General features: G+C 42.1%; 2 protein-coding genes across 2 annotated transcripts; one reads left to right on the top strand and one right to left on the bottom strand.

The window, feature by feature from the left end:
- Nucleotides 1–5,984: 5,984 nt before the first annotated feature.
- On the bottom strand, nt 5,985–13,097 carry MCEE (methylmalonyl-CoA epimerase). Its single transcript, XM_065906572.1, has 3 exons — nt 12,978–13,097; nt 8,683–9,017; nt 5,985–6,406 (listed from the first exon to the last, which is right to left on the bottom strand). Exons 1-3 carry the CDS (start codon nt 13,027–13,029, stop codon nt 6,254–6,256), a joined length of 540 nt encoding a protein of 179 aa, XP_065762644.1. The 5' UTR covers nt 13,030–13,097; the 3' UTR covers nt 5,985–6,253.
- Nucleotides 13,098–13,540: 443 nt separating this feature from the next.
- Nucleotides 13,541–25,428, top strand: MPHOSPH10 (M-phase phosphoprotein 10). Its single transcript, XM_065906153.1, has 11 exons — nt 13,541–13,695; nt 15,999–16,680; nt 17,239–17,390; nt 17,854–18,025; nt 20,153–20,294; nt 21,043–21,110; nt 21,941–22,078; nt 22,811–22,921; nt 23,423–23,530; nt 24,577–24,807; nt 25,188–25,428. The coding sequence occupies exons 1-11, from the start codon at nt 13,607–13,609 to the stop codon at nt 25,335–25,337; spliced, it is 2,043 nt and encodes a 680-aa protein (XP_065762225.1). The 5' UTR covers nt 13,541–13,606; the 3' UTR covers nt 25,338–25,428.
- Nucleotides 25,429–25,470: the final 42 nt, after the last annotated feature.

Here is a 25,470-nt window from a genome sequence, read left to right on the forward strand (position 1 = left end):
TGTTTTCACTTTCATTCTGTGTGATTTTTTTGCTGGTTTGAAAGCTCATGCTAGACGTGAACACACTACCTCAATTCTGGCAGGCTCTGTCTTTCTTGTTCCGCCGAGGTGCTGAGAAACACAGAAGAGCTGGGCTGAGAGACGCGGGGCAGCTCTGTTCTCTTCGGGGGAGAGAGTCGACGGGAAGGAGACCAGAGCAGCAACCTCACCTGCTGCCCATTGACTTTATGCCCGATCCCTGTGCCCTGGAACCAATTCACCAGGTGAACCTGCCTCCCTACTCAACCTGAATGTGCTGGAAAATTCGAATGATTACCAGGTAGCCCACCTGAGGGGTCTCCAGGAGCCCCAGGGAGATGAACCTGGCAGGGGACAGACTAGGATCCCTACCACAGCACTGACCCCGGGAGGGCCATGGAACCCCACTCAGAGGAGAGCACGGTTACCCAGAGAAGCCCACCTCAGCCCCAGACCCCAGACATCTGAAAACTGACATTCAGACGCAGGCACGGAGTTTTCCAGGACAGAGGCCAGGCCAGGTCTCTACCCTACTACAGGTCTCCATGTCCTGGTGCACAGAGTACAAGGTCAGGTCTAAATGTTCTCATTGCAGAAAGCACGTGGTCTCGTCTAAACAGCATCAGTGTAGACCTAGAGAGGTCTAAACCTACCATGTAGACGGAACTTGGTCAGGTTCAGACTAGTTTAGGGCTGGTCTCCCAGGAGACACAGGTCACACACATGCAGGATCTCTCAGCATTGTACAGGCGGCTCACCCTCGGGTGGGAACTAGGATGTACATTTCTTGAAGAAGAAATCATCACTGGGCTCCACACTTCACCCACATCAAGAAACTGAAAGAATCTTGTTATTAAACATCTCAACTGGCAAAACAATTTTACCAATTTCTCTGGCCACATGATGGTCAGGATCCAGGGGAGATCCAGGAATTTCTTAGAGTGCAGCCCAGTGTCCTGTAAAGACAGACAGGAAGTGACCTGATTCCAGCATCCCAGGCTTCCAGCAGGAGGCGACCACACTAGAAGCCTTTGGAAAAGTATATTCTTTATCAGAATAAAAATATATTGTTGAAATTTGCAAGCATACTAGTTATTATTTGCAAACCTAAAATATTCTTAAAAGCTTGGCACCCTAATCATTGCAGTTCTCATTGGTTCCTTTGTATTCAGATTTTCTGGGTAGAAACAAGCCATCATTTCAAATTAGTTCCTTCTAATTCTGTTATTTGTTGTTATATGAATGAAAGGTCACATTTGAAAAAATATGTAAGAATTTTTCTGCAAAAATACTGATTCAAAGAGCCCATAAGCTGCATGTACTTTGCCTTCTAATAGTTTCATTTTTCTCCCTGAAGAAACCTGAACAAATAGGCCTCCTGATTTTGTTAAAATTTATTTATTTTTTAATTGAAGGATAATTACTTTACAGAATTTCGTTGTTTTCTGTCAACTATCAACATGAATCAGCCACAGGTATTCATATGTCCCCTCCCTCTTGAGCCTCCCTCCTCCCTCCTCCCCATCCCTCTCCTCTAGGTTGTTACAAAGACCCTGTTTGCGTTACCTGAATCATACGTAGCAAATTCCCATTGGCTATATGTTTTATACATGGTATAGTAAGTTTCCATGTTACTCTCTTCATACATCTCACCCCTGATATTTTTGCTTCTCTGTTCAAACTCAGCTAAAATGAAATTGATATTCCTATCAACAATTAAGAGTTTTTCAGTTTTGAGATATCATACCAGGGTAACAGGGACTGGAGAAAATGGAATGCTCCTACGCTACTGGTAGGCAAACCACATCGTTAAAATAAACCTTTGGGTATTGGTTCAAGTACGTGCCAGAATATTGTCTGAAGGGTTGGTCGCTTAGTTGTGTCCGACTCTTTGTGACCCCCATGGACTGTAGACCTCCAGGCTCATCTGTCCATGGGATTCTCCAAGCAGGAATCTTGGAGTGGGTAGCCATTCCCTTCTCCAGGGGATCTTCCAGACTCAGAGATTAAGCCCAGGTCTCCTGCATTCCAGGCAGATTCTTTACCGTCTGAACCACCAGAGAAGCCCAGAATATTGTACAGACCCCAGTTAAAACTCTAAAATTTTCACTGGCAGGGTCACCACCTTTGGGCATAAGGATGTCCTGCAGTCTTCTGGCAATTCCCCACAGCAGCAACCTTAAAGGTTTTGCTTCTGAATACTTAATATTCACAAAAATTGCTGGGCTCTAAATGACACTTGATATCAAGAAGTCTCCAGAGCTAAAGAATAAACAGTGCAAAAAAAGGTCAAACTATCAGAAGAAAATACTAAGAGGTAAATATAGTCCACAAGTTTTTCTTAAGAAAGCACAGGAAAATGTTCTCAGGTGAATTAGACATAGGACAATCAAAATGACAACAATGTATGGCCATAGAGAAGTCCAAAAGATCACTCTCAAAAATTCTAGAGACAAAGAACACAAGAGTTGGGTGAAGAAAAATGACCGTTAGATAGTGCTGGTGAATGTTTATTGGTAATTGTTGCTAGGAGGACATACGTAGATGTGCATTTTTAACAGCTGAGACAGACGGACCCTATAATCTGGCAGTCTAACTGCTGAGAGCGTATGTGGAGAAAATCAGATTTTGGAAAACTTGTGCACATAAGCACACACTGCAGCAGTTCACAAAAAAGCCCAGATATGGAAGTAAGCAAATGTACATGAACAGACGAATGGATAAAGAAAAAGGAATACACGCATGCAAAGAAATATGGTTCTGACTTAAAAAAATGAGATAATATCAACTGCAGGGACACAGATAAATCTAGAGGTAATATCACTAGGTAAAGTCAGTCAGATGGAGAGAGAGAATTCTTATATCATGTACAGGTGGGCAATAGGTACTCATTGCATGCGTGCATGCTAAGGCATCTTCAGTACTATGAGCTTATTGACACGTGAAATAAACAGTCTTAGGCAATAAATTTATGGTCACCCATGGGGGATGGTGAGAAAAAAGGCATAAATTAGGAGGGAGGAAATAACTCATACTCACAAATACATAAAAAATAAGTGATCAACATAGGTCTACTTGAGAAAGTGTGTTGGACTAAACACACTGTAATAAACTACATGATAAAAAAAAAACCCAAAAGATGAATAGACACAGAAATAAGTATAACTGAACAAGATTCTGTACACCTATAACATAACCTTGTAAGTCATTTTTACTCCAATTAAAAATACATACTATTAGGGGAAACAAAAGTTTTAAAGAGACACAAGCTTTGGGTGGCTTCTTCTCACATATTCCACTCTAATTTACAACTGGGCTCTAAGACTACAACTCAGGCCTTGAATCCCATAGTAACAAAACTTGGGCATGAAGGTGTTCCTCTGCCTTGTGTCCATTTTTCAAAACAGAAACCTAAAAATACTGCTCTAAGTTACTTCATATTCACAAGCAGTGCTGGGATCTAAATGATACATGACCGTAAAAAATTTTCAAGGGAATCCCATCAAAACAAGTTAAAAGTTGGCAGACTTACAAGAAAATACTTTCAACTGTAAATTCTTGTCACACCATTTTAAAAAATACCCAAATTGCTGAACATCGTGATCTATGAGAGATGTGTGTGAGTCAAGAGCATAATGAGGGATCACTATGCACCAGTGTGAAAGGCCATCATGAACATTCTGCAGAGAAGAAACAGTGAAAATGCAGAGACTAGGGAACCCATTTATGGTGCTTGTAGCAGGTAAAAGATAAAAACAGTATAGAGGTGAAAATGGAACTGCCTTAAAAAAGAAAAATAAAGCTACTATAAGATCCTGCAGAAGCACTCCAAGGGATATTTGAGAAGAAGACAATATTCTGAAACGCACATGCAACCAAGCTTGCACTGGACTACACTTTACAATATCCAAAAAAAATGGAAATAAACATATTGTCAATGGGGAGATAAATGGATAAAGAAAAAGAGACCCATGTACACAATGGAAGATGACTCTGCCAGAAGAAAATTAAATAATGTAACTTTCAGTAACACTGACTTTGCTCAGACTCACGTCCACTGAGTCGGTGATGCTATCTAACCATCTCTTCAACAGTCGCCCCCTTCTCCTTTCGCCTTTCATATTTCCCAGCATCAGGGTCTTTTCCTACGAGTCAGCTCTTCGCATCAGGTGGCCAAAGTAATGGAGCTTCAGCTTCAGCAACAGTCCTTCCAATGAATGTTCAGGTTTGATCTCCTTGCTTCTCAAAAGTCTTCTCCAGAACCACAATTCAAAAACATCAGTTCTTCAGTGCTCTGCCTTCTTTATTGTCTACTTCTCACATCTGTACATGACTACTGGAAAGACCATAGCCTTAACTATACAGAGCTTTGTCGGCAAAGTAATATCTTCATTTTTTAACACACTATCTAGGTTTGTCATCGTTTTCCTGCCAAGAAGCCATAGTCTTCTAATTTCATGGCTGCAGTCACCATCCACAGAGATTTCAGAGCCCAACAAGAGGAAATCTGCCCCTGCTTCCACCTTTTCCCCTTCTATTTGCCATGAAGTGATGGGAGTGGATACCATGGTCTTAGTGTTTTTAATGTTGAGTTTTAAGCCGACTTTTTCACTGTCATCCTTTGCCCTCATCAGGAGGGTCTTTAGCTCCTCTTCGCTTCCTGCCACTAGAGTGGTATCATCCACATATCTGAAGTTATTGAAATTTCTCCTGGCAATCTTGATTTCAGCTTATAACTCATCCAGCCTGGCATTTCTCATGATGTGCTCTGCATATAAGTTAAATAAACGGGGTGACAACAAAAACAGCCTTGTCATACTCCTTTCTCAGTCCTGAACCAGTCAGTTGTTTCATACAAGGTACTAACTGTTGGCTCTCGACCTGCATACAGGTTTCTCTGTATGTGGAGACAGGTAAGATGGTCTTGTATTCGCATCTCTTTAAATAAGAGTTTTCCACAGCTTGTTGTGATCCACACAGTCAAAGGCTTTAGCACAGTCAATGAAACATAAGTAGACATTTTTCTGGAAGTCCCTTGCTTTCTCTATGATCCAGTGAATGTTGGCAATTTGATCTCTGGTTCCTCTGCCTTTTCTAAATCCAGCTTGAATATCTGGAAGTTCTTCACATAATGCTAAAGCCTAGTCTGGAGGGTTTTGAGCATAAACTTACTAGCATGGGAGATGAATACAACTGTCTGGTGGTTTTTGAACATTCTTTAGTACTGACCTTCTTGGGGACTGGGATGAGGATTGACCTTTTCCAGTCCTGTGACCACTGCTGGGTTTTCCAAACTTGCTGACATTCTGAATGCAGTATTTTAATAGCATCTTTTAGGATTTTAAATAACTCTGCTGGAATTTCATCCCCCCACTAAGCTTTCTTGGCTAAAAATGAAGTGCTTCCTAAGGCCCACTCGACTTCATAATCCAGGATGACTGGCTCTGACTTCACACTCTAGGATGACTGGCTCTGAGTGAGAGACTACATCATTGTGGTTATTGGGGGTCATTAAGATCTTTTTTGTACAGTTCTTCAGTGTGTTCTTTCTATCTCTTCTTGATCTCTTCTGCTTCTATTAGGTCATTATCATTTCTGTCCTTTACTGTGCCCATCTTTGGATGAACAATTCCTTTAATATTTCCAATTTTCTATGTCTACTGACTAAAAAAAAATCACCTATCTATGTACCCACTAGATTAGGCACCAAGTTTGCCACAAAACTTCCTGTTTATAATCCAGCACTAGCCCCCAAAATAAAGAGCTTGTGAGCATGCACTGCTACAGAAGAACAAAAATTCTGAGGTCAACACTCTTTATCCTTAAACAGTTTGCTCTAAAAACATTCTCTGTAACATCCTTAGGAAGCCCTTGTCCCAGATACGTGGCCATGTGGCTGTCAGGTGTCCTCTATACCTCCATCCTGCCCCCCTTTCCACTCAGCAGACTCACTGTACTCAACCCCATTTCAGAACAAGAATAATTTATTTCTATGAATATGACTTTAATAATATTCCATAAGTATTCAGTAGTCAAAGTTTTCTCCAAATCAAGAAAAAAGAATCCAACATAATCAGCAAATATTTTGTGTGTGTATATATATATATATACACACATATAATTTAAAAAATCTCTTCCGTAATTTAGTTCTGTGACAGAAGCAGTGAAGGACTTGATGTTGAAGCACCCTGTGATAAGACTTTTTCAGGGTGATCAGTTTCTTGTGAATTATTCATCAGGCTTGCTCCAATTCCACAAGGACTCCACCACAGTCACTAGGATGGAGAAAGATTACTGGTTTTCCATGTGCTCCTATTTTGGCCTCTTCACTTAAAATACGAATCTTTTTTTCTTTCAAATCCATCACAGCCACATTTATATTATCCACCTTGAGAAAAGGAAATAAACAAGAACACATTTGAGATCATAAAAATACCAAACTACAGTATCGTAAGATGTAGAAGAAACTTTGCAAACATGTGTCTAACTCCTCTGCCTTTGGGCAGAACCATTCTTTAACCATCACAAAAATAAGAGTTTGCTAAATTTTCCTAGGTGAGCAACCACAGTGCTTAAGCATTTTCTCTGTTAGTAAATGTTTCTCCTTAGGACCTAAATGATGTCTGCTTTACTTCATAGCATGTTCTTGTTGCAGCACTATTGATGATTCTTCACAAGTTATTTTTCCTAAGAGTCTTGGCTTCTTCATTTACAAGAGAGAGATGAGGCCCACCATACATATAGCTAAGAGTTCAAAATGAGATAACAGATGAGAAGCTTCGAGCACAGTTTATAGAAGGTACTCAACAGATATGAGTGCCTCCCTGATCTCCAAACCTCCCATCTGCCAAACTGTCTCGTTATTACTTTTATTTTGGCCATGCAGTATGACATGTGGGATCTTACTCCCATGACCAGGGATCAAACTTGCGTCCCTTGCACTGAAAGTGTGGATTCTTAACCATTGGACTACCAAGGAAATCACTGGTTATTACTTTTGAGATCAGAACTTCATATACATGAAAATCACTATTAAACTGTCACCAATATATCTTTCACCATTCTTGAAAAATCCAGACATGTATAATTTTGCAACTCTCTTCTAAGCCATTTCTATTTTCTTCATATTTATTGGTAGTCTAGAAAGGAGCAAATGTGTTTCTAAATACTTGATGGAAGAGTGATTTTTCTCATTTCTGAGGGCTTCTCAGGTGGTGTTAGTATAAAGAACCCACCTGCCAAGGCAGGAGACATAAGAGACACAATTTGATCCTTGCATCAGGAAGATCCCCTGGAGGAGGACATGGCAACCTACTCCAACATTCTTGCCTGGAGAATGTCATGGACAGAGGAACCTGGCGGGCTACAGTCCATAGGGTCACAAAGAGTCAGACACAATTGAGTGACTTAACACGTACCTGTCTTAGAAAGTCATCCTCCTAGACTGGGAACCCAATAAGTAGATAGAAAGGGATAGTAAGAACCCCTGCATTCTGAGGCAGTCCTACATCACCCTGGAGTTTAATGATCTAATAGCTTCACAAACAATTAAAAAAAAAAAAAAAAAAAAACCCAGAGAGAATAACATCCATGTATCCAAATATAGACTTAACAAATGTTCACATTTATACAGCCTTATTTTCAAAGAGTCAAGGATTACATACTGCCTTTTAAAACTGGTTGAACAACGGATGAGGATGCCAAATGTTACTAAAAATAAACTATAATCTCTTCAAACAGAGTACATTCTTTCTGAACACAAGTGCTCGGTGGAGGATACGCAATAGGTTCTCTAATACGTTTGCAATGTGAACTGAATAAATACTTGTGTTCATGCTGGAATCCAACCTCCCTCTTTCCTGGACTGAGAATGAAGCCTAACTATTAATTATGTCATTTTTTAAATCAAGAGACCTATCCTACCAAAATAATGTAAATCGAAGCATAATTAATACTGCTGATATTCCAAAAGCAGTTTTCAGAACATGAACATTTATGGATAAAGCCTCTCTAAAGAGACTGTTCTTGTCTAACATTTTTTTCCCCAGAAACTGTTAGCAGATGCAACTGAGAAGATGTGAGAAATCACAGTCGGTAACTGAAAATGTATTGCCTTTGTAATAAGGGTCAAGTTATTAAAATTTTAAAGATAGAAAATAATTATAATACTTAGCATATATATGGAAATTCTTACTTTATAAAGTCTTGTCACTTGCTTCTTCTAATTGCCTTGTGACAAGGAAAACAATGTATTCCTACTGCACAGAAGGTGCACATGATCAGTAAATACCACAGCAAAAATGCAACTCTGTTTTGGCCAACTTCAGTGGATAGTGACAGTTAAATCCAAACTTCAGTGAGACATATTTTCATTATGATTTGCAGTTTTCTAGAGGGAAAGAGACTATATCTATAGATCAATCTTTGAAGAGGACCAATATTACTATGATTTTTCTGGTAGTCATGTACAGATATGAGAGTTGGACCATAAAGAAGGCTGAGTGCTGAAGAACTGATGCTTTCGAACTTGGATGCTAGAAAAGACTCTTGAGAGTCCCATGGACTGCAAGGAAATCAAACCAAATCAAAAGGAGAAATTTAAAAAACATAAAAGACATTTTAAAAGAGAAATTTACAACACCAAGGATTAAAGTAACTAAATACCTCAATGCAGACATGGTGCATCCCTCCAGCCTTGTTTTTCTTTAAGAATCCTGCAATTGGGCTGTCACTTCCCAGTGGGTGCAATAGCTCCATCTTGGTGTTTCCCAGGTTGACAAAAACGACGGACACTCCATGCTCTGGAAGAGGGACCGGCTCACCCACCTCGGCCCCCAGAACATTTTTATAAAATGCTCTGGCCTTTTCCAAGTCTGGCACTGCGATTGCAACATGGTTGAGTCGACCCAGGTTCCATACAGGGCCAGCCCCTGGATGTGAGGACAGCGACGTGCAAGTTCTCACTGTTGAAACTGGAGTCCAAAGTCTGGGGAAAAGCCCTGAAAAATTGAACTGCCATTGACATCCCTCTTTTGAAAACTGATATCTAAAATTAATTTTTAAAAATACATGTAAAAATTATTTACTCGTTCTTTTTAATTAGGGAAATTAAATCAGAGGAGATAAATGAAAAACGTACATCAGAATTATTCATCCTGCTCTGAAATAACTGTCTGAAATTAAAGGGTAATTCTGAACTTTTTATTCGCTGTTGCTTTGTTTTTGGCTGTACCATGCAGCTTTTGGGATCTTAGTTCCCTAACCGCGGGCTGAACCCACACTCTTGGCAGTGAAAGCACAGAGTCCTAACCACTAGACCACTAGGGAATTCCCTTCTGTGCTTTTTAGATTCAGGACAAAGGGTGACATTTTTCATAAGAATTTATATTTACTAATAACACTTAAAGGAAAGCTGCATATCACAAAGAATCATTTGTTACTCTCTGTATTTCATAAAGGATAAGCTTGAATGTGACAGTGAAATGACATGCATTTAATGATGAGAGCAAGGAATTTTCTTGTCTACCTACAGCCAATTTTTTTGTCTTACATTCTGTAGTAAGTTAGTAAAAGTCATAACTATAAGCACCTTTTAATGTGTACTTTATGTGGATGATTATCAACTAAAGAAAATATCTCATTAGGGGGAAAAACAGGCCAAGATCAAGAGGGTACTTAAACCTATGAGAACTTTCTCTGAGTGAGTTTAATTGTTCTTTTAATAATTTTGAAAGACTAGAAGCAGAAATGCCTCTAACTGTGAAGAAACTTTGCATCTGGAAACAGAAGCAGCCTGCAAGGTGTTCTCTCCAAAACACTGGACTTTAAGAGCTAGACTCCCCACCAGAATGAAAATCACAAATAAGTAATGAGGTCTAAATATAATCTTGCAAAACTACATCACTTAATAAACAAGTATGAAATAGCAAGTTGAAGAACATGTATTTTATTTTTATTTACTAGGCTGTGCCAGGTGTTAGTTGTGGCATGTGGGACGTTTCATAGTTGCAGCATGTGGGATCTAGTTCCCAGACCAGGGTTCAAACCTGGGCCCTTTGCATTGGGAGCTTGGAGTCTTAGCCACTGGACCACCAGGGAAATCCCAAGAACACATATTTTACACAAAGGGTTGTTAGTTTTTAATGAAAAACACTTTAAATAGTACCTAGTATCACAGAGCTTCGGCTAAGCTAAAATTATTATTAATTTCCCTTTACTAAAGTTTTTTGATTAACAGGGAAATTAAAGCAGCAGCATTTGATTTGCTTGAGGACTGTAGGGTTTTCCTTGCTGGGAAGGCAGGCTCCTCAGCTGCAGCGGGCGGGGCCTGGAATACTTCACCGGGTGACACAGAGCTCACAGCCTGAGTCACTCTTACCACCGTGTGGGGCCTCTCCCTCACCCAGGATCAGTGACTGCTCCTTTGTCTCTGCTTAAAGCCTGACTGTCACACCTGTCCTCCGCAGGGGCGGGACAAGGCTCCTTGTACTGCGGCACTGTGGCAAAGGGGAGCGTGTACAGCCAAAGTGTCCTGCCCTAGCCACAGGGAGACAGACCTGCTGGCCGTGGGGACAGACACCCACTACCGACGTCATCTTGCTCTGTGTCTTCTCCACGCACTGTCCCAACTGGTGCTCATGTTCTCCTTGGCGACCCCAGTTCTTTGGATGTATCACCACGAAATTCAACTGTGCTCCAAGTCAGTACACACATAAAGATACCATTTAAAGCAAATTTCATAAAAAGAATACCTAATCCTTACTAGATGGGATGTGTTCTAATCTTTTCTCTTCTATTTTATTTCAGTTAAAAAAAAATACTGGTCCTACCCGCTAAATATCTGCCTTGCTAGTTTCTTGTAAAAATTAGGTATTTGATGTCAAAAATATACTACTACAGTGCAAGACATATATAACTGGCAATCAATAAATTTGGCCATTCTTATTGTTAATGACACACAGTGACTGCTGGTTCAGTGGCAAGCAGGGTTCTGTGGAGACCAAGAAGCCATATGAAGGGCACAGTGAATTTTAAAAATGCTAACAACCAAGAAAATCATCAGTCAGACTGCAGAAACGGCCCAGTCTCTACGCCTTCTCCACACAGCTGGGATCTTTCACTTGTGGAGGACAGATCCCATGGTGTAACAATTCGTTGATTTGACCTTTCTCCCAACAAAGACTTAACATTAGAGTTACGCAACAATACTACCACACAATCTTGCCTAAGCAAACTGTGATCACCAATTCTGAAACAGGAGGGCACTGTGAGGTGGTCCAGCTCTGCCTATTAGTTTTGATGGCCATAAATTAGAGTGAATAGTCATAGTTCAAGGGAGTACTTTAATAGTCTTCCCACTTAGAGGGAAAAAAAAAAAACTGGTCTGATTTTCTTCCAGGTCACAATGAGTGGCAAAGCTGGGTCTCAAGTGCAGGTCTGTTTGACAACAAAGTTGATGTTGTTCAACCACGATGTTTAATTTTCCCATTCTACTAACATTATATACCATTTTTTTAGCTGAGCTGTGTGGCATGTGGGATGCTAGTTCCCCAACTAGGGATCAAAATCATGCCCCCCTGCATTGGGAACATGAAGATTTAACCACTGGACCACCAGGCAAGTCCTTCTTTACCATTCTTTGATTCTCAGTTTTTAATATCTTTAGGGTAAAGCCTATGAATAATATCTATTTTCTAAGAAATAGCTTTCTAAGAGATGAGATGACTGTTTTGTGAGTATTTTTTCATGTATATATCACCTCTTTAAACTGATCTGGGGCTAAGACAGTTACAACTGTTACGGTGCACTTTGTATAGGGCTCATCACTTAGATTTGGTGACTAGCAATGATAGATGTATAAGACATTTTGTGACTATAAGAAAGACTATGTTGTTGTTGTTTAGACACTAAGTAAGTCATGTCTGACTCTTTGCAACCCCAGGGTCCTCCAGGGTCCAGAGCCCGCCAGGGTCCTCTGTCCATGGAATTCTCCAGGCAAGAATACTGGAGTGGGTTGCTCTTTCCTTCTCCAGGGGATCTTCCCAACCCAGGGATTGAACCTGTGTCTCCTGCTTGGCAGGCAGACTCTTCACTACTGAGCCACCTGGGAGCCAAAAACAGTGATCAATAAAGTACTTGTTCAGTTAGAGACAGGACTTTAAAGGACTTTAACTGTAAGTTTCAAGACAGCATTTTCTAGGAGAGAAACCTAACATTATTTAGGGTTCATGCCCTTGAACACTTTTTGAAGGTGCTCAGCTTAAGTATTTGTCACGAATGTTCAGGAGTAACTCTGAGATATCACCACTTGGTAACTCGTTCCTATCAGGGAATTTCAGATTAAGACAAATAGTTACCCCCTGATCAAGAACGAAGAGGAAAAAAAAAAACAAAAAAGAGGAGAAAGTAGATGAACTGGGATGTCAGAGAACTTGAGGGGTTTTGTTTCTTTTTTAATGGTGGTATAGAGGACTCAAGAAACCTTCCACATCCGTCTGCTGCTTTCTTCCCTGGCTTTATACAAGATCATGAATATCTTAGGACACGTGGGAAGAAGACACACACCTTCCATATTCTTTACACAACTGACCTTCCAGAGTGGGCCGGGAGTTCAGCCTGCGTTTTCAGCGCTTCTTCTGGTTCCTCCCCCGTCTCTCACTGTCCCTTTGCCATTCACTACATTTGCGTCTGGCTCGGCCTGGCTGCCCCTTAGCTGGACGACCCCGCCTCTGGGGCCACATAGAGAACTGCTGAACTTCAGACGCAAACACAGAAGGAAATCCCCAGGCTAACCCGAGGCGTCCCTGGGACGCTACAGGCGCTGACAGCAGCCAAGGAACGCGACTCGGGGGCAGAACGCAGCAGACCCAGGTGTGCTGACCACACGCGGCCTCTTTGCGCCCCGGCCTCCCTTCCCGCGAGCCCCACCCCTCGGACAGCCCCGATCCCGGAGTATTCACCTGCGGCGCTCGCGGCCGCCACCTTCAGCACTCGTGCCATCTTGGGAAGCATCTGCTAATTTCAGACTTGCAGTTCCGTGGGAGGGGCGACTGTGCGGCAGGGGGCGGGACAACCGTGTTAGGGGCGGTGCGAGAGGCCTAAAGGGCGGAGCAAACGAGGCTAGGGGCGGGGCAAGAGCGCGGAGGGGCGGGACAGACGAGGCTAAGAGCCGAACAAAATCTCCGGGGCCTGGCGAGTGTGCTGCGTTTTTGTGTGTGCGGGGGAGCAGGCCCTCTGTTTTACAGCACAACGTTGAAGTCACCGAGTGCATCTAAAGCAGAAACTTAAAAGGAGGACGCGAGACCTCCTGTGGGCCCCTCAGGAATACAAAACAAAAAGTTTGGAGAAATTTCATCCAGCTGACTAAAGGCAACTTTCGGTTTCCCGGCCCGCGACCCCACCCTGCGCAAAACCGGTTAAAGTTCTCGGGCCGTCATTGGCTGAGGCTGGAGATGGGTCCGGAACCTGTGCGCCGCGGAACCTTAGTTTCCTGGCTTCAGTCGCGCGGGGGCGAATCTTTGCGGCGCGGTTTCCGGGCGGTGGCTCACTTCCTTTGCATGCGGCGCAGTGTCCCGAGCGGCAGTAAGCCATGGCCCCGCCAGCCTGGCGCCGGCGGACCCTGGAGCGGTGCCTGAGGGAGGTCGGTAAAGCCACCGACAGGCCAGAGTGCTTCCTCACGTAAGTGCTCAGATCCCGGGCTCTGGGGCGGCGTAGGACTCGCGTGGGCGCGGGCTGCGGGCTCCGGGCAAGTTCCAGATTAGGGGAAGGGGAGAGCTCTTTTCCTTACGTTTCAGATAGTTTGCGCTCCCCTGGCCTGTCACAGTTCTTTAGATAGTTAAGAGCTATGTTCTGTGGGTCTCTCAGTTCTGTGCTGCTGAACTCAAACTAACCTGGGTTTTTACAGTTTCGAGGTCTCCATGCCCTCATCCTTCACACAGACGCACCGGGTGGCGTGCTCTTTCTCCCATCTATTCCCAGAGCATCCAGTGCTTACTTACTCATCATCAGACTTTATTGAAAGTACTCATTGCTTATCTATCCACCCCACGACTGAACCTCTTGAAAATTAGGATTGTCTTTAATCTCCCTTCCCAGCACGAGCTCTTGGTGTTTTTGTTCGAAGACTATATAGAGATCTTGTATTTCAAGCCCGACCTTTCCCTTGAGCTCCAGGCTCACAGCCAACTACAGCCGTACACTCAGCATCTTAGATTCAGTCTGTCCAAAATGAACTGTTGGCTCTGTTTGCTTCTCTGCCCTCCTTGAGATCCTTTCCCCATTCTCTCCACCTGCCTTCCCTATCACATTGTATCTTTACAGTTTTTCAGACGCAAACCAAGCCACTTCCTCAGTGTCTTCCTTTTTCTCCACTACATCCAGTTCATTAGCAAATCCTGTCAGTTGCATCTCCAAACCATATTCCGAATTTGACTGTTTCTCACCATTTCCGCAGCTCTGATCCCAGCACAGTTGTGCATTCTTTGCCTGCATCAGCCTCCTGATCACCTTCATTTCATTCCTTCTCTTTGGCAGGCCATCTCTCCAAGCATAAGTCAGGTCATTTTGCTTCTCTGCTTTAAAATCTTTAATTTTTTAAAAAAGATTTTAAAATATTTGTACTGTTCCATTTATTTACTTTCAATATTTCCTGATTTATTTGGCTGTGCCGCGTCTTAGTTGCAGCACTCAGGATCTTTAGTTGCTACATGTGAATTTTTAGTTGCAGCAGGTCAGGGATCAGTTCCCTGACCAGGGATCAAACCCAGGCCCTGTACATTGGAAGTGTGGAGTCTTAGCCGGTGGACCACCAGGGAAGTACCCAAAACCTTCACTTATGAAAATAACAGCCTCTTATCTCTGAGGCCTGCATGATCTGGCTCCCACCCATTTCTCTAACCTTCCTTTCTGCCTCCTTCACCACACTCAAGCCAAGCTGGCCTTCCTGCTTCTCAGATTCACCAGCCTCATTTCTGACTTAGGAAATTTATTCTTGCTATTTCTTCTGCCTAAAATATGTGTCTCCAGATTTTTGTCAGACTGTCATCTTACAGATAGGTATCAGCTCAGATGTCACAGCTATTCTGTGACCACTCTTGCCACAGCAGGTGTTGACTGTGGACTGACTGAATGGAGTGGCCTGTGATATAGCAGAGTTGAGAATTTAAGGCTAAGATACACTCCATGCATGCTCAATTGTGTCTGACTCTTGTGACTCTATGGACTATAACCCGCCAGGCTTCTCTGTCCATGGGACTCCAGGCAAGAATGCTGGAGTGGGTTGCCATTTCCTCATCCAGAAGATTCACTCTTTATCTCTAGGCAGAGAGGTCTGTAATGGGTTCCCTGCCTGAAATCTAGCAGATTCAGAGATACTGGGTTGTCACCTTTTATATACTAATGCAATTCTTGGGCAAGACAGTACACTCTTGGGGGCCAGAATCTATTCTTAAAATGGAAATTTCATCCTGCCATGTGCCTTAGCCTGGAAGGACCTAGAGAATATTATGCCTGTTGCAGTCAGTCATAGAAAGACAAATGCTGTATGTTATCATTTACATGTGGAATTTTAAAAGAAATATAGATGAATGTATATAGCAGAACAGAAACAGACTCACAAATATACAGAACCAAAAAGTGGTTGCTGGGGGCTGGGGGGGAGTGGGACCTGTAGGATGAAATAGGAGTGTGGGATTAAGAGATACCAACTACCATGTGTAAACTAGATGAGCAACAAGGATATATTTATTGTACGGCAATGGAACGATCTTGGCCTTTAGCTTCTAATAACTTAATGGAGTATAATCAATAAGAATACTGAATCACTGAAACTAATATAATATTGTAAAGCAGTACTTCAACTTTTAAAAAATTTGATTTTGCACCTGTGTTGGCCTTTTTTTTTCCTTTCATTTCTGAGTGCTGTGAACTTGTTAACTCTAATTATAAATCTCACTTAACTCCCTCTCCCTGCCTCTTAACAGCATTCAACATGAACTGGCATCAAAGTTTACTTCTTTAACAAAAGTACTTTATGACTTTAATAAAGTACTAGAGAATGACAGGAAACATGGGAGTCCTTTAGAAAAATTGATGATAAATAATTTCGATGATGAGCAGATTTGGCAACAATTGGAACTGCAAAATGAACCAATTTTGCAGCACTTCCAGAGTGCAGTTAGTGAAACCATTGAAGATGAAGACATCAGTCTTCTCCCAGAGAGTGAAGAGCAGGAGTGTGAAGAGGATGTGATGGAGCTGGAGGCTGCTGGCCAGGAGGACCTGGAACAAGATTTAGAGGAGGAGGAGGAGGAGGAAGTGTCAGACCTGAGTGCTGATGATCCTGAAGCAGATCAGAGAGCCACAAACTCAAGCAGATTGGTTCTGAGGGAAAGCCCAGATTTCAGTGATGAGAACTCTGATCTTGATTTTGATATCAGCAAACTGGAACGTCAGAGCAAGGTGCAAAGCAGAGTGCCTAGGAAACCAACAGAAAAGTCTATAGTAGATGATAAATTCTTCAAGCTCTCTGAAATGGAAACCTTTTTAGAAAACATGGAAAAGGAAGAGGAACACAGAGATGACCAAGAGGAAGATGATGTTGATTTTTTTGAAGATGTGGATTCCGATGAAGGTGAAGGACTGTTTGGAGGCCAAGATCTTAAGGTAAAGTCTGGGGAGAGGACAGAGTGTTCTTTTTGCCTCATCACATGAGATGGGGTTCTATTTCTCCAGAAGAGGGTTAAAATGCTTCAAAATTCACCAGGGGATCAGTGAAATATTTAGATCAGGTTAAAAAAAAAGGGGGGGGGGACTGGAGAAATTAAACCAAAGCCGTCATTTCCTTATCATGAAACACTCCTTTTTAGCTTCAGAACCATAGTCACACATGTTACGGAGATTCAGAATTTTCCCTCAAACATGGATTTTCACCAAGCACTAAGAATAAGAATGAAAGAAGATGTTTGTATACTTTATGTAGTCAGGGATGTTTTGGAAATACTTGTAGTTAGAAGATTTGGAGAGAAGAATGTGGTGCTCTGTCTTTCAGTTATAAATGAATGTGTGCTTCCATTCAGTTTGCTGTGTTCTAATAGTTCTTAGGGCTTTGTAGTAGTATTATTAGTTGCCGACTTCCCCTACACAGTATGCATACACATTTATGCGTGATTTAATGTATTTTTCTATCCTTGATTAAAGGTTTTAAAAGCATTTTTGTTTTAGTCAGGTAAAAGTTCCAGAAACCTGAAATACAAAGATTTCTTTGATCCAGTTGAAAGTGATGAAGACGTAGCAAGTGTCCACGATGATGGGAATGAACTGGCTTCAAATGAAGAGGAAGAGATTGCTGAAGGAGAAGAAAGCATTTCTGAGACGTGAGTCTTTTGAGTCTTTTACACTGTAAGCTGGAGCTGCCCAGTCATCTGTGTACTACTAGTCGTCAGATGTGATTGTCCTAAGAAGTGGGATTCTCTAAGGTCAGACAGTCTCAGAATAGCCAGAAGAAGTCACCAAATTTGAAGGGATGTCAGAGACGGCCTAGTGCAAATCAGCCTGACTGGCAGTAACAGGCAGACCTTCCTTACCGGGAACTCTGATTTGTTTTCTGTGCCAATAAAAATACCCTGTTGTTACTTAAGTGAGATAAGTCTGTATTATAGATTGATGAATAATTTGTTTTCTATATATTGGACAATTATTCTATTTTACCTAAATACTGGAAGTTCTGAATATTTAATTGCATTGTCTACAAAAGAAATTTAACTGCTGAGTTTGTTTCTTTTTGATTTTCTAATGAAAACTGGTATGTTTCCTTTCATAAGTGTTTTGGTCTCATAGGGATGAAGATGATGACCTTGAAGAAAGTGGAGACAGTAAACAACATAAAGAAACCTCGAAAAGAGTGGCCATTGCTCTGCCCAATGATGAGGACACTGAAGATAAAAATATCTTAAATGTACAGAAAGACTCTGATGAAGTCAAGTCCTCTTTTGAAAAAAGACAAGAAAAGGTAATAATTAGGAAATTTAAGGGATTTTTAAATTATGTTTAACAGTGATTGTCGAACTCAGACTACTAACTAATCTGCCCTGGTTTTGTGTGTGTGTGTATGGCAGGGGGCTTGTTTTTTCCGATGGTACACCTAATTATCCTTTAAAAAAAAATCTTGTTGCTCTCTGTGGCAGTGCATAGAGATAACCATGTGGGAAGCAGCTAATTTACAAAATTCAGTGCTGCATTTCCGAACCTGTGGCTTTCAGTATGGAGCCCGTGTATAAAACTTGTTTCTCTGTCCTTGCTGTCTTTACACCTGAGACAGGTTTTTTCGTAACTGGCTGTCCTATGAGCCTCTCCTGGTAACCACTTCAATTGCTTGTATCTGTGAGGTGCCATGCAGCCAGAATTCTAATTAATACCATCTCAAACACATTTTCCAAAGTTGATAAAAAATTATTCCCTTATGACATGCTGTCAGACAAAATGTTGTTTGAAAATAATAGATATAGCCTGGCTCGACATTGGGCTTTATCATTTAACTGTCTTAAAATTATATCACACAACTTGAAATGAGAATAAGTAAATAACCAAAGATACCAAGGATATCAAGAGCATTATTTTAAAAAGAGAATCTGAGTTAAATCTATGATTATCAGATTGTTCCCTGAAGAGAAAGTCTTTAAGGAAAAAAAGTAAAAGAAAATGAGAAACTTGTCCTTGAGTTGGTGACCTTCCCTCCTTACACTGCCACCCCCCCCCAAAAAAAAAAGTGGGTTTAGTTTACTGGGGAATTGTATCAGGCCTTCAAGAAGTGGATAATTTAGTACTGTTTGATCAGTTCCCGCGTATGAAGAGTAAAGCTTCCAAATTGTCTTCTTGTGAAGCTATGATTACACGAGTACCCAAACCTGACATGTAACATTGAAACACGCACAGTCTCACTTGTGAATAGTGATGTGGAAATGCAAAAAAGTAACGCTACCATAGCTGTGTGGGCCTTGCCCTCTTGATTTAGGATTAGGAAATCTATGCATTTAACTTAATACTTGTTACGGTAGGTTAAGGAGAAAAATCATATAGTCACCTCCATATGTGTCAAAAAAAGACACTTAGTAAAATTCAATATTCATTCCTAATTTTTTTTTCACTTCTAGCAAAATATAAGTGTATCTAGCCCAAATCTGCCATCCTGCTTAATGGTGGAATTCTAGAAACATCCCTTTAAAATCAAGAATAAGACTTATTTCCATTACCACTGTTACTATTTCCACTGTTACTTAAGCTTCTTATAGAAGTGTTACTCATCCAGGGCAACTATGAAAGAAAACACTAGAAAGAGATGAGAAAACTGAAATGAAAGCTTTCATATTTGGAGAGAAAACTAGAAAAACCAACTGGAACTGGAAAGCTGTTAGAAAAAATAATTTGGTAAGGTTGCTGAAAATGCTGTCATCTTATACACCATGAAGTCATTATGGATGCCACCTCTTTAGACATTAGAGATAACTTGGATTGTGGGTGTGGATCAAGGGGGTAGTATGTATGTGCTCAGTCGTGTGTGACTCTTCTGCCACGCCATGGACTGCAGCCCGCCAGGTTCCTCTGTTCATGGCATTTCCCACACAAGAATGCTGGAGTGGGTTACCATTTCCTCCTCCAGGGGATCTTCTCAACCCAGGGACTGACAGGTGGATTCTTTACCACTGAGCCACCTGGGAAGCCTGGAGTCAGAAGAGTCAGGCTCCATCAGATACTGATGCTCTAATAAAAAATTACTTAGTCTTGGAATGCTCTAATAATTAAGTTGATAGTGGTTTGTGAATAAATAAAATAGGTCAGTTTCACTAGAATAGAGCCCAGAAATACACCCAAATGCTTCTGGGAGAGGTGAGTAAATAGTAAACATAACATTTCAAACAAGTGCGGGAAAGAGGTCGTTTATAACTCCTTATCCTATCTCCAGATAGGAGTAGAAGTCACTACTGCCATCCTTAAAAAAAATGCAAAGACAAAGCAGGATTTTATTCAGGAACAATGCATTTCTTGCTTTCCCACTAGTAAAAATATTAGTTGCTTTTACTCACCTGTATGTCTAATTCTGTTTCCAAATGTGTGGTAACTCTTTCTGTCTCTTTCTCAGATGAATGAAAAAATTGCATCTTTGGAAAAAGAGTTGTTGGAGAGGAAACCTTGGCAGCTTCAAGGAGAAGTGACAGCGCAGAAGCGGCCCGAGAACAGCCTCCTGGAAGAGACCCTGCACTTCGACCACGCCGTGCGCATGGGTGCGTGTGCCCTCTGGGCTTCCACAGGTGTTCACGTACCCTTTTCGGTGGTTTTCATAGATTTGGAGTAATATTTCTTTCCCCCAAACTTTTTATTTTAAAAACTTGCAAACATACAGAAAAGTTGCAGACGAGTACAGTGAACAGATGTATGCCGTTCTCCTGGGTTTGCCGATTGTTAACCTTTGGCCGTGTTTGCTTTCTCCCCTTGTTTATGTGTGGCTGTGTGTGTGTGCTTTTTTTCCCCCCGAGTCATTTGAAAGTAAGTACCCAGGATCATGACACTTTGGTCCCGAGAACTAGAACATTCTCCTGTACAGCCACAATGAATTACTACTGTACTGGTCATGCCTAATGTGTCACCCATAATTAGAGTCCTGCTGCTAATCTGTTTACAGTGCCTGCTGTTACTGTCCAGTGATTAAATTGTGACTCCAGCCAAAATCCCAGACCATCTCATTGAATTCTTTCTTGTACCCATTATGTCAGAATGAATTTTCATTGTATTTAGTGTATAAAGGAGTGCATCCCCAGGTGCACAGGTTAAAAGTGTTAGCATTTACCACTGTGTGTACTTTGTAGCTTTGTGGTTCTCAAATTGGAGGGAGCACCAAAAAGGTTAGCTAACACACACATTAGTGTCCCTTTTCCCCCATTTCTGATATGGGAGGTGTGGGGTGGCCCAAGAATTCACAAAATCACGGGTTCATTTCTATCTACCTAACAATACACGTTCTGTATCCTATAGCACCTGTGATCACAGAGGAGACCACTCTCCAACTAGAGGATATCATTAAGCAGAGGATAAGAGATCAGGTCAGTAAGAATGAAATTTAACTTAATTCAAAGTTCACTGACATATTTAGAAATAGAATATTTTGGGAGTAGGAATAGCACTCTCTTTTCCTAGAATATTTGTTCCTATCAAGTTTTTGTTTAAAAGCCCTAAGTCTACCCCAAAGGTATCCTTGACCTTTGTTGTGTGAGGTACTGTCCTTGCTAGCACCCCAGAAAGAAGGGTGTTCTTCCTGAGGAGAACAAAGTAACCAGAGCCCTTGCCATCCCCCACAACCCCCCAGCCTTGCTAACCTTTCATGTGGTGTGGGATGAAGCTCTGGAGGGCGACTGGGGTCTGACTTGACATGCTCACACCCAGGACCCTTGGTCCAGGCACTGTGTCTAGTGTAACATATGAAGGGTCTAGTTTTCAAGTGTGTAAAACCTACCAAAGAGTTTTTGTTTAAAAACTGATCTTATTTTGTAAACTTAGAGTAAAAGTTGGGTATGGGGCATGTATAGCAAGAGATGACTTTGTAAGATGTGTATGCTTAAAATAGGAAGGGTTTTGAGGGATGGGTATGATACACAGAGGATCTTTTCATTTGAAATGAAGCAAACTCTTGTCTTGACTGTTGGACAAACCACCACGGGGAGCTGTGGAATTCAAATTGGTAACCAGCATTTAAAACAAAAAAGGACACTTGAGTGATGCCCTCTCTGCTTTGAGAAAATGCCTCCCTTTTCGCTGCAGTTTGCTTTCTCTGTAATGATAATCGATATTCCAGAGGAAGAGGCCTAAGGGACCCTAGAAAGAAGTTACAGATTTTGTCTGTCAATTTATGTTCCATGTGCCTTTCCTGTTTCAGGCTTGGGATGACGTTGTACGCAAAGAAAAGCCTAAAGAGGATGCATTTGAGTATAAAAAGCGTTTAACACTGGACCACGAGAAGAGTAAATTGAGCCTTGCTGAAATTTACGAACAGGAGTACATCAAACTCAACCAGGTGAGGAGGCCACTATGGCAAAGCCATTGCCATTCAGGGAGGAGATGTAGAGAACAAGTTCTGTGGATTCTACCTACTACTCAAGAGGTGTGAGAGACAGAAGTCCAGAGCTGGGGTCACACTGTGTAGTATGAGGCAGCGTGGCTATAGGAGCAGAGGGGCTGTAGTGCTCCCATGGAGTATCACTGGCTAGGGGTAGTTTGCAGTCACTCTTGGTCCCCTGGTACTCTCACAGCTAATTATTAGCTTTCCAGCAATTATTACAGCTGAATAATACTCTGTTATATGTGTGCCACAATTTACAGATCCAGTTTCAACAGTTGATGAGTATTTGGGCTGTTTCTGCCTTTTGTGAATAGTGTATCCGTGGACATACATGTATATGTACTTAAATAAGTGTATGAGTACCTGCTTTAATTCTCTCGGGCATATACGTAAAAGTGGAGCTGCCAGGTCCTATGGTGATGCTCTGTTTAACTTCTGGAGGCAGAGCCAGACGTGTTCCTACTGTGACTGCACCATTTTACATTCCCGCCAACAATGCCTAACTATTAAGGGCACTAAATTGTAAGTTCTAAATGTTAGCAGTTCAGTTGTGACAGTGACCTTACCTTGGGAAGTGTCTTTGGAGCTGAAACCTGATGACGAGAAACTGGTGATGCTCTCATGGTCCTTGAGTGTTCTGTCCTGTGTCGCCACTTTAGTCTGATTATGTTGAACTGATTTCCTCAGCAAAAAACAGCAGAGGAAGAAAATCCAGAGCATGTAGAAATCCAGAAGATGATGGACTCCCTCTTCTTAAAGTTGGATGCGCTTTCAAACTTCCACTTCATCCCCAAGCCAGTAAGTGTGTGACATCTCGGGGAGTAGATGACAGATGAGAGACTCGCTGTTTGGTTGGGTTCAGAATGCACACCTGCAGGGTTTCCCATGAACCACAGGTTGGGCCTCCCATGTGGAAGGCTCGTGTCTGGACCCAGGATGGATCTGGGCCCCCTAGCTGGTCTAGCCTGACTTCCATCTCCTTGGCGGTCCCTGCCAGACCCTCAGCCTTAGCCACAGGCTCTCCTCCTTTCCCACCCTTTCCCACCCTGTCTGGTCTCTGGTTGTGTTTTCATTGTGTGATGGACTTGGGGTGTGGGCGGTGTCTATACCTGGCATTTATCAGTGTCTGCTACCTGTTGGGTTAGATCCTTCATGTCCACTAGCTCAGCCAACAGACCTCACACCTCTCATCTTAAATAATCTCCATGAAGTATATTATACTTCTTTAGGTTCACTATTTAAGTGTTTTACATGAGGACTACTTCTGACTTCCTATCAAATGTGTTGTCTTTTTTCTAGCCTGTTCCAGAGATCAAAGTGGTATCAAATCTGCCCGCTGTCACCATGGAGGAGGTTGCCCCCGTGAGTGTCAGTGACGCAGCCCTCCTGGCCCCAGAGGAGGTCAAGGTGAGAAGCCAGTATCGAAGTGTCTGTTTATAAATTGGTAGTTTATAGTTAGATCTCCATTTAACATCGTTTTCTCTGAGCTTGTAGTGTTTATTCTAGCATATCTCAGCAGTTCCCACCTATTATCAAATTAGTAATATTATAGAATATTCAAATACAAGTTTTCTATAATCAGGTGTTATTATGAGATGTAGGTTTGAGAAATATTGTAAATGCTGATTACAAATATCTAGCATCAGTATCTTGTTATAATTCAGGTTGAATATTAGAAGTTTGAGGTTGTTAGATGTTACCTAAGATGTTAGACTTGAAACAAACTGCATGTATTTAGCTGTGCTTTGATATTAGCATTTCCCCCTTTTGCTGTATCCACGTGAGGCTTATCAGTCCTGGAATCACGGTCTAGAACAGAGTGTGGGGGTCTAGGAAGAGCTGGACATACCACACACAGGACACCCCTGCCTTGTGTACTTGGGAGCCCTTGCCTGGCACAGGGATAGTGGTTTCTGCCAGGAGGACTGATTTTTCCCAGGGCCTCATCCCCCCTGCAGCCTGGCAGCAGAGCCCTCCATTTTTGTGCTCACTTGCTTTGCTCCACCCACACCCACCCTTCAGAGCCTCTGCCTGCTACCCTAGGCTGGGCTGGAGTGGAGGAGAAAAGGGAGGAAGTGGACCTTCACCAGGACCTTCCTGCCCTCAGTGGCTCAGAGCTGGGCAGCCTAGGCAGGTCCCTGAAGCCCAGGATGGGGTCTGCCTGCTTCTCCAAGAGGGGAAGCCTGACACCCATGCTTTCCAGGCCACCTTCGTGAAGGAGTATGCAGACCGAACTGTCACCGTCAGATCACACGTCATGGGTCTTACAGTGCCTCCTGGGTCTTATAGCGCTTCCCAGGTCTTACATCGCTGAGTGGCCAGAGCCCCTCAGAGCCCGGGTGGGGTCGGACTGCTTCTCACACTTAGGCCACAGTCCATGCAGTTGCTTCTCTTACAGCTTCCGAAGTCATTAGGTTAGATTAATGAGTGTGTTGTTGGTGGTTTTTCAATAGGAAAAAAATAAAGCTGGAGATATAAAAACAGCTGCTGAGAAAACAGCTACAGATAAGAAACGAGAAAGGAGAAAAAAGAAATATCAAAAGCATTTGAAAATAAAGGAGAAAGAAAAGCGGAGAAGACTTCTTGAAAAGAATAACCCAGACCAGGCAGGGAGATATACCAAAGCAGTAGCCTCTGAAAAGCTGAAACAGCTGACCAAGACGGGCAAAGCCTCTCTGCTAAAGGTGAGGACGGGGAGGAGAGCTGTCGGGGCTTGAATACAGGGCCGATGGCACACTTTAGGTGACCTGGGCGTCTAGTGACCAAGCCCACCCACAAAGGGAAAGGGAAGGGAGGGGAGGGGAGAGGCCGTGGGCACTGGCTGTGTTACAGCCTAAACCTTGGGTTTCAAGTGCAGGGGCTCATGGTCACCTGACGTTGTGAGACCACTGTAGTCATTTAAAATGTGTATAATACTCCTGCTCTAATTGACACAGGCTGTCATAATTCTTCTGTCTAGTTCTTTTCCACATTTACACCGTGATGCCCTGTTGTAATCATTTGGTTTTGTTCATCTTTAAGCATAATACCTTACAGCATGACCTTGTGTTATTTCTAATTGCAGGATGAAGGTAAAGACAAAGCCTTAAAATCATCTCAGGCATTCTTTTCTAAATTACAAGATCAAGTGAAAATGCAAATCAGCAATGCAAAGAAAACTGAGAAGAAAAAGAAGAAAAACCAGGATATATCGGTTCATAAATTAAAGCTGTAATATATTTTGCATATAATGTAAATACTATTTACATGTGTAAGCTTATATTCTGTCATGATTCAGTTTTGTAATAAAATTTTTGAGAACTTTTCTTCACACAGACTACAGATGTTTGAGAATAGCAAGCCTTCCT

Source organism: Muntiacus reevesi, chromosome 15, assembly GCF_963930625.1.
Source record: "Muntiacus reevesi chromosome 15, mMunRee1.1, whole genome shotgun sequence".
Classification (NCBI taxonomy): Eukaryota; Metazoa; Chordata; class Mammalia; order Artiodactyla; family Cervidae; genus Muntiacus; species Muntiacus reevesi.

Bases quoted from the DNA above. Each gene is read 5' to 3' on its own strand.
- MCEE (XM_065906572.1), bottom strand. From the start codon at position 13,029: ATGCTTCCCAAGATGGCACGAGTGCTGAAGGTGGCGGCCGCGAGCGCC. The intron at 9,018-12,977 runs GTGAATACTCCG...TCAATTTTTCAG, and splicing joins GGCGGCCGCGAGCGCCGCAG to GGCTTTTCCCCAGACTTTGG. The intron at 6,407-8,682 runs GTATTTAGTTAC...CCTTTTCTCAAG, and splicing joins TGCACCATGTCTGCATTGAG to GTGGATAATATAAATGTGGC.
- MPHOSPH10 (XM_065906153.1), top strand. From the start codon at position 13,607: ATGGCCCCGCCAGCCTGGCGCCGGCGGACCCTGGAGCGGTGCCTGAGG. The intron at 22,922-23,422 runs GTAAGTGTGTGA...TCTTTTTTCTAG, and splicing joins TCCACTTCATCCCCAAGCCA to CCTGTTCCAGAGATCAAAGT. The intron at 24,808-25,187 runs GTGAGGACGGGG...TTCTAATTGCAG, and splicing joins GCAAAGCCTCTCTGCTAAAG to GATGAAGGTAAAGACAAAGC.